Below are 12,197 nucleotides of genomic sequence, written 5' to 3'. Positions count from 1 at the left end.
TATATATATATTCTTCTTTAGAGATGTGCTTTGCATTACAGGATATTTAGTGCAATATAAAGTGAAGTCCACCACACTTAATAAATATCTGGGTAGCTAAGAAAATGCTTCACACTCAAACTTTTGTTAGCTTAAAGCAAGGTAAAATGCAAATGGATGGACTGAAGAGTACAATCTCAAGTTGTAATTAAGTTATCCAACTAAAAACACATACAGCATTTACCTCATATGCAAAATTGTATTGTTTGCTTATGTAAAGGTAAAATATGAATGGGAGGAAAAAACAATATTTTTAGCTATAATATACTATTCCACATATAATAGAAAAAATTACAGATTTGTATATCAAGGTTCAAAAGAAAACACTTCACTGAAGTTTCTGAAAGAACTGTACAAAATATAAATAAGTAAATACAAAATACACACATATGCATGTGCACAGGGTGGCCATAACTAAAGAGGAGTTGTTCATAACCCTGTAGCAAAAACTGTATTGGGCGAAATAGAACCAAACTTGGTGCAAGTGCACTCTGAACATGGGGTTTTGATTTACAGAAAAAAAAAGAAAAAGTACAAAATTCTGCCACCAGCAGACAACTGGTGCTAGAATTGTATGATATTTGCATAATCTCACTGTTTCTACTGAAAAGTTAGTGGATATGAGGAAGACCAAAACAGATTCGTGTCATTCTGAACAGGTATGACAGCTGGTGTAAATAGTATGGCCTCCCTTGAATGAGTTCTTGACTCCCTGGAGATTTCTCTCTCTCTCTGGATGATAATAATAATATCTGAATGATAAATTTTCAGGTCAATCCACTGTAATGTGAGATTTTAATGTTCAGAGAATAGGTTAATAATCAATAAGAAATTGATCCAAACCACTGCACACAAAGATTCTTATTCTCTGTGTGTAGTAGTTTGATAGTGATCAGATAGCAGGCAAACTTGCAAATATCAGATATTGGAATGATCTGATAACATTTAAATGAAATATCTATCTTTCTCACTGGACTAATACCTTTACAAAGACATAACGGACATAATACAGTGGTCTGAAAGTCCTAGTTGATTCCAAACAACTTATTTCAGTCCCTTGTTTATTAAGTCATTTGTAACAGAATGGCTTATACAGAATTTTTGCCAACCCGGTTGGCTGAGTGCTTTATATTACATTACTGAGAAAGAATATCCACTGTCCAACCAAGATGCTGGAGGTTTGAATCCCACCAGGAGCCTGGATGTTTATGATTATCCTATTAACCATTTATCATATGTACTGTTGTAAACTGTGTCCTGGTGCAGTATGATGTCTCTGTGCCATAAAAATCAAAAATAACTTAAATAATTCTTTTATAGATTCATTTCAGTGTAGTATAAGGTGCTAATTTATGGCACTTTCAAAGTTTACCAAGCATAAATGTAATTTGTTCTTTATGTATAGTTTAAATACATGCTTGAATAATGTCAAAAAATTATCAAGCAGTCATAACAGACTTCTTTTTGTATATTATTTTTATTTGCCTGCCTTAATAGGTCACTTGTTGAAAGCCAGTGCTTTTTTGTGCAACAGTTGCAGATTTCAATTAAAAACAGAAACAAAAAAAAGTTTGCAAGGTGGGGGGGGGGGTCATGCTCACGACGATAATAACTATGTATAATTTGATGTCCATATCAGTGAATTTTTATTATATCAAAATCCCACATTAAACACTTCAATATTATTTATTTGTTTTAATAAGTTCTATGCATACTCTTCTGATATATTTTTATTTGTTTCATAACTAGCAATCTATGTAGAATTATGCTTAATGGCCAAGAATTAAGCACTGGTCAAGGAGAGTCAAAACAACTTTCTAAACAGGTAGCAGCAGAAGCAGCACTCGAGAAGCTGAAATCTGTCTGTTATACAGTAAAGGTAAAAAATTAGTTTTGTATTATTATTTTTTATAATATTACAAAAACTTTTTAAACAAAACATAAATGTAATTTGTTCTTTATATATAGTTTAAATGCATACTTGAATAACGTCAATAAATTATCAATAGTATCATATAAAATTTCCCGGGGAGGCATACATTATTTTGATAATATATCAGGTTACTCACACTACAGAAGGTAAACTCCCTCTTGCTGGAATAGTACTTCTGTACTACATTCTCAGAGATATCATGGCATTTGTCATTCATTTGGAAAAACCTCGGTCTGAATACCATCGAGGATATGAAGAACCTTTATGACAGCTTTTCATATGAATGTCAGTTAGGTCTCATATTCAGGTAGCAGTTTTGAGACAAAGCACCCAGACAACACATGCATTGACAGCTTAATTAAACAATTGGATGGTATATCTGCTCTCCTGCCAAATAGACTACCATTTCAAATTTCACTTGGGCATAGCTGTTTGTGAATGACTTTAGGTGATTTACTACTTTGTGAGACCACTACTTTGATTATTCATACAGACTATCATTCATTCATTGAAAGTCATAATTTCAAAATGCTATGTGTGTGCCAGAAATTTTCTTTTGTGTATTATTCATATATGTTATGCTAATTATATGTATCCTTAGCTTGATTGGCTGAGTGGATAACATGGATGTTTAGGTGGCAGGGATTAGGCTAGAAGAAACCGATGAGGCAAGGGATCTTGGAGTGTTAATAGATAGGAAGTTGAAGTTTAGGGGCCATGTGACAAAGATTGCAAATACAACTCAAAAGATAATTGCAATGCTGAAACTTTACAACGTTCACATGTAAAGATAAGGATGCTATTTTGCCTCTTTACAAGGCCTTGATAAGACCTCACTTGGACTATTGTGCTCAGGTGTGGTCTCCTGGTTTCCATTGTGATTCTGATATATTGGAGAGTACAAAGGAGAGTGTTAAAAATATCAGGATTGTGGAATACTGATTATGAAGACATATTGAGAATTTGTAGACTGCCAGCACTAGCAAACGGGAGAAAGAGGGGTAATATGATTGAGACTTACAAACTTCTGAAAGGGTCATACAGGATTTCAATTGATGGAAATTTTAAATTTATGGAGGGTGGGGAAAGGACAAGAGCGCATCCTTGGAAGTGTGCTGATGTTCAGCAAACTTCCAAGTTCAGAGAATTTAGTTTACTGTTTAGCCCATTCTTCATTATTGAAGGAATGGGCTAAACAGTTTTGCCTAGGAAGAGAGAGCATCGAAGACTATTCTCATGATGGTTAGCCTGTGGAAGTGATGACTGAGGAAAATATCTCTCTTGTTGAGGAAGAACTGCTCAAAGAAATCTCAGCAAGATTGGGGCTTTCTTTGACAACTGTCTTTTGCATCATTCATGAGAAGCTCCATATTGACTAAGGTCAGTGCAAGGTGGATACCCCAACTTCTCTCTTCAGTTCAGAAGGAGCATCGTGTGACCTGTTACTGCAAGTTTTTAGAGCTTTGTTAAGGGAATCAGAGAGAGAGAAATGCTGGAATCCATTGTCACCAGGGATGAAACCATAGCCCTTTATTATGATCCTCTTTTGAAAAGGGAATCCATGAAGTGGTGCAAACCAGGTGAAGCACCATCGAGAAAAGCCAAGGTCACTCAGTCCACCAAGAAGATCATGGCAACAATCTTTTGGGATTGCTGGGGAACTCTCTTAATTGACTTCAAGGAAAGGAATGCTACCGTGAATGCAAAATATTATGCTTCACTCCTGCACAAACTGTGTTACACCATAAAGGAGAAGAGATGGGGAATGCTGAGTCATGGTGTTCACCTGCTATCACGACAATGCTCCAGTCCATACAGCTATTGTTGTGAAGGATTGCGGCTTCCAGGAGATTGCATATACACCCCTACAACCCAGATCTAGCATCTACTACCTCTTCTCAAAACTGAATAAAGTCCTTCGAGGAAAAAAATTTGCTGATGACAATGAGGTGAAATGCAGTTTTAGGCCATTTTTCAGACAAAAGTACAGACTATTTTTTCATGGGCGTAGAAATGTTAATTGAAAGGTGTGAAAAGTGTGTTGAAATAAAGGGAGATTATGTTGAAAAGTGACACAGTTGTTTTCTTTCTATTCCCTGTAAAAGTTAGTCAGGCGGGAAACTTATGGAACCACCCTCATATTTATCAGAATTCCATACAGTAACCTGTCAAAAGCTTTTGCAAAGTCCAGCAGTATCACAGTGTAGCCATTACCTTTATCCTACTCAGCTGTCACTGTATTATAAAAGGTAAGTGACTGAAGCATGACCTGACCTTCACAAAATTATATTGTCTCCGTATAGTACCCCATTCCTATCTGTCTATTCCTGGATTTTCCTGTAACCAATTTTTCCAGTATTTTGACCACCACTCCTGTGATGCTAATCGATCAGTAATCACAATTTTGGAGACTTTTATATAGTAGAACTGTTTTCCCCTTTTTCCACCTCCTTGGGACCAACCAACCCAAGGAAAGAGACTTAAAATTAAACAATGTGGTCAAGGGCTTTGCCAATTCCCTAGCATCTCATAATTCTTAAGCTAATATACCCATAGCTGTATTCACATGAAGGGTCTGTAATATCCAGTTCGTCTATCTCTATTTCCACATTAGTCCTTGCCTCTTGTTACTGCAATGTCTCCACCTAGTGATATGCCCTGCCTTTGCAAAGTGATCACTTAGTATTTCAATTATTTCATCTGCTTCATTTACCTCCCTATCTTTGGCATTCATCAAAATTATTCTTCCGTAATCATTCTTCCTTTTACCTGTCACATATTGAAAGAACTCCTTTGGATTACCTTTGGCCTGCATTGCTAATTTCCTCTTGTACTCTGATTTTGCCTTCTATACCATGCTGGTCATCCTTCTGGCCTGTGCTTTGTACTGCTTATGTGTTGCCTGCTAATCATCTCTCTTTGAATTCCCTCCACAATTTTGTAGCTCCTGCTTAATAATGCTGTTCATCTATTTAACTCCCACCTGATTTATCCTCTTGACTCTGGGTATGCAGTCTGCTGTTACATTTCTAAAATACCCTTTTATTACCTGCATGAGCTATCAGCATCCAACCCTTACAGTTTCTCATGCTAAGGCATTGCTGCAAGCATTCTCCTGAGTTTGCTGCGCTTACAAGCTCTGTATTTCTCTAACTAAAAATTCCACTCATTTAGCCACCTCCCTGGTCAAGCCCACATGATTACTCTCACCAGTTGGTGGTAATGTGGTCATCCTAATTACAGAAAAATCCTCTAATTCAGTTACTAGATCTAGCACTCAAATCTCTGGTACAGTCCAATCACATGCTACCTCAGATAATTATTCCTTAGTAACTGCATCCATAGTAACTCTATGTTCCCACAGCTGAAGTCCCCCATAATAATTACTTATCCTCCACTCACCGAGCTTATTTACTGATATGTTGCAAGTAATAATTGATTCTTGTTAGCCATTAGATAGTTTTTATTTGTAAGTTCTAAGTAGATCCAAAACAGCTATCCAGTTAGTGAAAAAAAAAAAACTGAAATATTATCTAGTAATAGGCAATATTGATCCCAGTCTGGTAACCTCTTGTATTATAAATAGTTTAGTACCAAGGTAATTCTTGTGCTGCGTTGTCGTCAGCTTTTTGATCAGTTTCATTCTTAATCTTTACAGTTAATAGAATCCTCTTAAATACAATTAAACTTGCTTAATTATATTTTGTAAGAAATTGCATTTTTTTAGATATGAGCTATAATGATTTTGCAAATTAAAATCCAAATTTGAAGTAATATCATAATTTTTTTACACGTTATTTGTATTTGTCATATACAAATACTTAATTTTTTAATATTCCTTACTTTAGCAAATGTCTCATTTTATATCAGCCAAAGCTCTATATAATAATCTTATGATTACTTTGGAATTATTAATCACCAAATATATCGCTCAGCTTCAAGATAACAACAGAATCCTTATATTAAATGGATAATTACTACTGCATAAGATATTTAAGTTTTTCTTATCATGAAAATCACTTCTGAAATGATAAAATGTTCATAATGATTTAATTTTCTCTTAGATAAAACAGCAAATTGAAGGAGTTGTAATATCCAGAGATCAAGTTATGCAGACATTAAATAGTGCTAATGCCATTACAGAAAATAATGCAGGATGGAAGCTGTTAACAAAAATGGGCTGGAAGGGTGGCGGAATTGGAAAAGATGGCAAAAGTATCAGTGAGCCAGTAAGGTAAGTTCTTCTATCCGAATACTGTGTCATTACAGTAGAATATTAAAAAATAAAAATAATGTGAAATATATAATTACTCATTGCTCATCATCATCATCATCAATCAGTATCCACTTCTAATTTGTTGGTCATAATATAATTACTTTAATTTTTTTCGCTTAAAAGAATAGGAAAATGTATCAGCACCAAACTCATAATTAATCTAATTTTGTTATTGTTTTTATGGTTGTGCAAAGTGAGCTCTATTTTTTTTTATCATCATCATCATCAAAATCCTGATATATACCCTCAAGGGGTGTACAGGATATGATAGTACTGCATGAGCAATTACATCATTACTAACTTCCTATCTACAATTTTCCTCCAAATCAGTCTGTTACCTGTCAAGACTCCAACATTATCAGATCTTATATTTCTATCTTCTAAAGCACTTTTTACTGTATCAGTCCACCTATATCTTGGTCTTTCTCTGGGTCTTTTTCCTGCCAACATGGCAGAAAACACTTGTTTTGCTAATCTTTATTTTTTTTTATTTTTTTTCCCCAGTATTATTTACTTTTTTTTATAGATTCACTGTTATTCACACGTGAATATTAAAGAAAAAATAATGCAAAATATATAATTATTCATTGCTCGTCATCTATTCCCTGATATGTTCAGGCTACTATGGCAGCGCCACATGATAAAGTTTACGTTATTAATAATCTATCAATAGTTTTCATCCAAATTAGTCTGTTACTTGTCATTACTCTAATATTGTCATATCTAACATTTCCTTCTTTGAAGAAAATGTTAGATATGACTTCTAACTGAATCAATCTACTTAGACCTTGGTCTTCCTCTGGGTCTCTTTCTTCCCATCAAATACCTGTTTTGCTAACCTTTCCACATCCATTTTATTTAAGTGGCCATACCACCTTAGATGAGCTCTGCTATTCATGCCATAATTAGAATAGTCTTAAACTTGATGGTAAACACTGTATTGAGATATCAAACACATAGCTCATTGTCTTTATTTAGATCTTTAACTGGTTCATGCAAATTGTATTTTTTACCCTTTTAGTAGTTATCAATGGGATGAGACATGACTAATTGTCTCATACCTCCAGTTTGACATCTGGAGGTACGAGACATGCCATGATTCTATATATAACCATGATTCTGGTTATATATATAATAAGTTATTAAAGAAGATTTATAGGATTGATTCTGATTATTTTTTTTTCTCTACAGTGCAGGGAGGGTGAGAACTAGGTCAAGAATTAGTATGTTTAAGATTTTATTTGAGACTATCACACAGTCCTTTTTATTAAATATAGCAAACACGGATTTATTTATATGCACTAAGACGAAATTTTATGCACTGAAACTATATATAGTGATTAATTCTTCTTCTCTTCTCCCCCCCCCCCCCCCCAACACACACACACACACACAAATGACTGCATTCCACAGGCACAAGCAAAATAAAGTAAATGTATTACTTGGCAAGAAATCAAATCAATGGAAGGAGATTGTTGCTCATGTAGGAAGGTGGATTGATTTTGAAAATGATTATAAAATAATCGCGTTTAATACCACTTTCCTTCATAATGTGATTCATATAGATAATGAATAACAGAGGGGATAATGTACATCCTTATCTCACACCAGATTTAACATTAAACCATCTTCCTGTACTTCCTTCAATTCTAACTGCTGACTTACAACTCAAATACAGACTAAATATTGCTTGATATAATGCCCCATTGACACCATACAACTGTAGCATATTGAATAGCTTCTCTCTTGACACCTTGAATATGCCTTTTCCAGATCGACAAAACTTAAATACAGATCTTTGTTATATTCCTATGCTTTCTCAACTATTTGTCGTAAAGTGAAGATCTGATCCTGACAACCTCTATTTGGCCTGAATCCAGCTTCTTCTTCACCAAGCTTTCCTTCCACAATTCTTCTCAACTGTTTCTCAAGTATACTTGCATAGATATTGCCAGGAACACTCAGTAGGGAAATACCTCTTAATTCTCACATTCAGTTTTATTTCCCTTTTTATATATGGGTACTATGAGAGCTCTACTCCAATCATCGGGAATTCGGCCCTCTGTCCAGGTTTTCTGAACTATGCAGTGCAGCCACTGTATGACTTTTATACCACCATACTTCAGCATTTCTGGTCGAATGTTATCTACTCCTGCTGCCTTTCCAAATTTCAAGCCTTTGATAGCTTTTTCTACTTCAAGTATTAGATGTATTCCTCACTGTATGCCTGTTGAGTATTTTTTACAACTGTGCTATCACTGCTTGTTTCATTTAGCAATTTTTCGAAGTAATTACTCCATACTTCAAGGATATTTTTTTCTCCTGTTTTCATATCACCTTTATCATCTCTAACTCCTTTTACAGCACTCTTTCCTCCATTTTTAAGCTTTTTCAACAACCTCCAGAATATCTTACCACCTTCTTGATATTTATTTTCTATGTTCTTGCCAAAATCCTCCTGTGACTCTTGTTTAGCTAATATTACACAGTGTTTCGCTTTCTTACATTTGTCTCTATTCGCTAAGAGCAAAAGCTGACTTATTTGCCAGGAACTTTTGATATGCTTTCTTCTTTTCCTTCACTGCTTCTCTAACTTCGTGTATCCACCATGGAGTTCTGATTTTTCTATCCTTGCAGACAACCTTACCACATTGCCTCTCTGGCTGAATCAATCAGGGCTTTCTTCAAGGCTTGCCACTGAATCTTCAAGGTTTGGTTCCTGTTCTCAAACTCTTTCATTTTTTCTTCAATAATCTTTGTGTATTTTAGTCTACAGTTCACATCTGAGAGCTGCTCAACTTTTATTCGCTTTAAAACTCTCTTACATGTTATTCTTTTCAATATGAAATTCAATTTTATCCTGCTCAAGACTAAATAGTGATCGTTTCCAATTTCAAATCCTCTGTACACTCTGGTGTCCTGCACCAGGGAGAAAACATCACTATCAACAATAACATAGTGAATGAGACTTTTCTTATTCCTTGCCTCTTCTCTCCATGTGAATTTGTGCACATTTTTATGTTGGAACATGTTTTAGTAATAACCAGTCCATGTCCTGAGCAAAATCCAACAAACAAGTATTTGCCATTATTATTAGCCTTGCTCTTTTCTCCAAATTTCCCCAAAATATTTTTGTATGTCTGAGAATCATTTCCTACTCTGCTATTTAGATCTCCCAACAAGGACCTACTTTTCCTTTTTCATTGTGTCAGTTGCTTTTTCTAAAGCATCAAAAAATTGCTCCACTTCTACCTTAGTAGAACCTTCTTTGGGACCATAGGCACAAATAACTCTCATTGTCCAATTCCCCATTCTGATATTTGTCCACATCACTCTACTACTTGAGAGTGCCTGCCATTCAATAAGATTAGCCTCTTATTTAGTGTTGAATACTTTGGCTACTCCTTCTTTTCCTTGATTGTCATTGCCTGAATATAACATTTTGTATTTATTGCTCAGAAAGATATCACAAGTTTTTGTCTTTTTTGTTTCAGTCACCCCTATTATGTTAATCTGGTACTTATCTAAATCCTCAGCTAGCTCCATTTCTTTGCCATTCAGGCTTCTTATGTTAATAGTACCGATCTTTATCTCTGATGATATTGAGTTGGGGTGTGCTTTCAGATTTGTTCCAGTAGCTGACTTTTCGCTGTTCGCCCTGGTTCCCTGGCGAAAACAATAGGGCCCGTGTTTAACTGGGCGATGCCCCAGCTGGCATGAAATTTTGTCATGTTGTACCATCATTTTCTATATTGGTTTAAGCCAATAAGAATACAATTTCGTCGGCTAAATCCCAAATTGCCAGCCCATCCTCGTTCGTTCAGTATCCAGGTAGATACCCAACAGGGTGCACCACGAGAAGATGAGGATTGGACACTAGGTCAGAAGCCCTGGTCGGTTATCCGCATTCCTTTAAAGGCTATGTGGAGATCTGCTCCCACTTATACAGCTTTGACCCTTAAGTGTAAAGTGCATTACTTTATACTTACTAACATTGAATTGACATCTATTAACATTTGCCTATACTTCGGGCCTGTTTGTCATTCTGTAAATGTTGTATATCAGTAGCATCTTTGCATCATCAGCAAAGAATTGAATATTTCTTGTCAAGTTATTCCCAGTGTCATTAATGGTTAGATTGGATACCAATAGTCTATGGCCCGATCCTTGAGGTACCCCATTGGTCACCTTAAATCTGGTAGATCCCCTCCCCATTTCCTTCCACATACCACTTTAATATTTGCCCATCAGCTATCTGTTTACCCAAGTTAGTAGTTTATATTCCAATCCCATATCCTTCAATTTATGCAACACACTTTTGTGTGGTTTTATATCATATGCCTTAGCAAAGTCCACTAAGGTTATAGTATACCTATTCCTTTTATCCAGCTCAGACATGATCTCTGTTCCCTTTAGTTAACCTGTCCTGTTCCTTGCAAAGTACAGTGATACCTCGGCCAATGAGTGACCCTGCTAATGAAGATTTTTTCATTGTTTTTTGGATTCGGCTAACAAATGCACTAACATAAAGCAGCAAACATGAACGGTTGGGCCATATCAGGAACTTATCTTTTCCATCTGTATGTGTGTGACAAAGAAATGAGCTGACCACATCACATAGGGGAGACCCACCAACCCGACTGGGTTATTTACGTTCGAGATAGCGAGAAGTGTCTGAATCACTTTAAAAACATTCTGAAAAAAAGAGAAGTTCAATCAACTTTGGACAGATTTTTGACTTCTCCTTTAGCAAAGAGACAGAGGTCAGCTACTGAAGAAGAGGAGACTTACCTTGAATAAACTTTGAAAATTTGGAAGAAGAATAGTAAAAACATTGTGTACATATTTTCAGTTTAATAAAGTGTATATAATAGTGTAAAGATCGTCAGTTTTTCAATCTACTTTCCATTTTCCTTCATCTAACTGAGTAGCTGTTCATCTCAGCCTTTGGTGAGTTTTTGCCCTTTTATAGTGTGCTTTTTTATTATTTTATAAATCTTATCTTTAAATAGTAGGCAGCATCCAGAATGAATTAAACGATTTTCTATAAAAACCTATGGCAAATCACATTTCAGCTAACGAATGTGATTCCGGAATGAATTATCTTCGTTAGCCGAGGTATCACTGTATAGCATTTCTGTCAATCCATATCTATATGTGAGTTCTTACCAACTTTTCTAAAATCTTCACTACCACTCTAGAGATACTAAGAGGTTGGTTGTTTAGATACATCATATTTTACACCACCCTTATACTGTCATAATTTTCCATTCCTATGAGTTCTTTCCTGATCTGAGACTCAGATTATACAAACATGTCAAGTCATAATGAGTTTAGCTGAACATTCTTATAGTATATATGCTGACATCCCATCTATCCCCATTGTTGAATTCTTATCCAGGTTATGCAACAGATATATCTCATTCTCATGCACCTCTATCCCTTCCTCCTATGTAGTGGTAGAGCTATGCACCATATGGCATACACAAATTGATCTCTGCAAAGTGAGAACTCGTTATTTGAACAATTCATCTACTTATGCAATCCGCATTCTGTAAAGTTATTTTTCAATATTCATTCTTTCTTTTACTTGCAGCATAACAATTAAATTATTTTGGGTTACCTTTAGCCTGATCATTCATTTTCTTGTCATACTTCAACTTTGCTTTCCATACAATACAAACATCCATTTCATTCTCATGTTTTGACTCTAGACACATTCGGATATAGCATTATTTTAGCATCTTTTCAAAGCTTCCTATGCACTACTTGACATTCTTCCCATTCAGTAACTGATCCCATGGGACTACACACATAGTATTCTCATGAGTTTTTCATTTCCATCTTTGTAGTTCAGCATGTTACTGGACATAATTGAAGCATCCATGTGCTTAGCTACTACCCAGGTCTGTGCAGCATGATCATGCTGTACAGCATGATCTCTGTCAC

The 12,197-nt window shown here is 35.4% G+C and overlaps 1 protein-coding gene across 5 annotated transcripts in view; it reads left to right on the top strand.

Annotated features, from left to right (window-relative positions):
* LOC150100590 (uncharacterized) overlaps window positions 1-12,197 on the top strand; it is a 154,850-nt gene that overhangs the window by 96,115 nt on the left and 46,538 nt on the right. For all 5 annotated transcript variants that reach the window (XM_090401658.1, XM_090401654.1, XM_090401656.1 and 2 more), the window contains 2 exons: window positions 1,789-1,918; window positions 6,037-6,206. In XM_090401658.1, the coding sequence (XP_090257784.1) occupies window positions 1,789-1,918; window positions 6,037-6,206 (300 nt within the window). The remainder of the gene's footprint in view (window positions 1-1,788; window positions 1,919-6,036; window positions 6,207-12,197) is intronic.

Source organism: Typopeltis vanoorti, chromosome 12, assembly GCF_054136105.1.
Source record: "Typopeltis vanoorti isolate ZY-2024b chromosome 12, IOZ_Tvanoo_1.0, whole genome shotgun sequence".
In the NCBI taxonomy this organism is placed as follows: Eukaryota; Metazoa; Arthropoda; class Arachnida; order Uropygi; family Thelyphonidae; genus Typopeltis; species Typopeltis vanoorti.
This window is presented reverse-complemented; position numbering and strand designations above follow the sequence as displayed.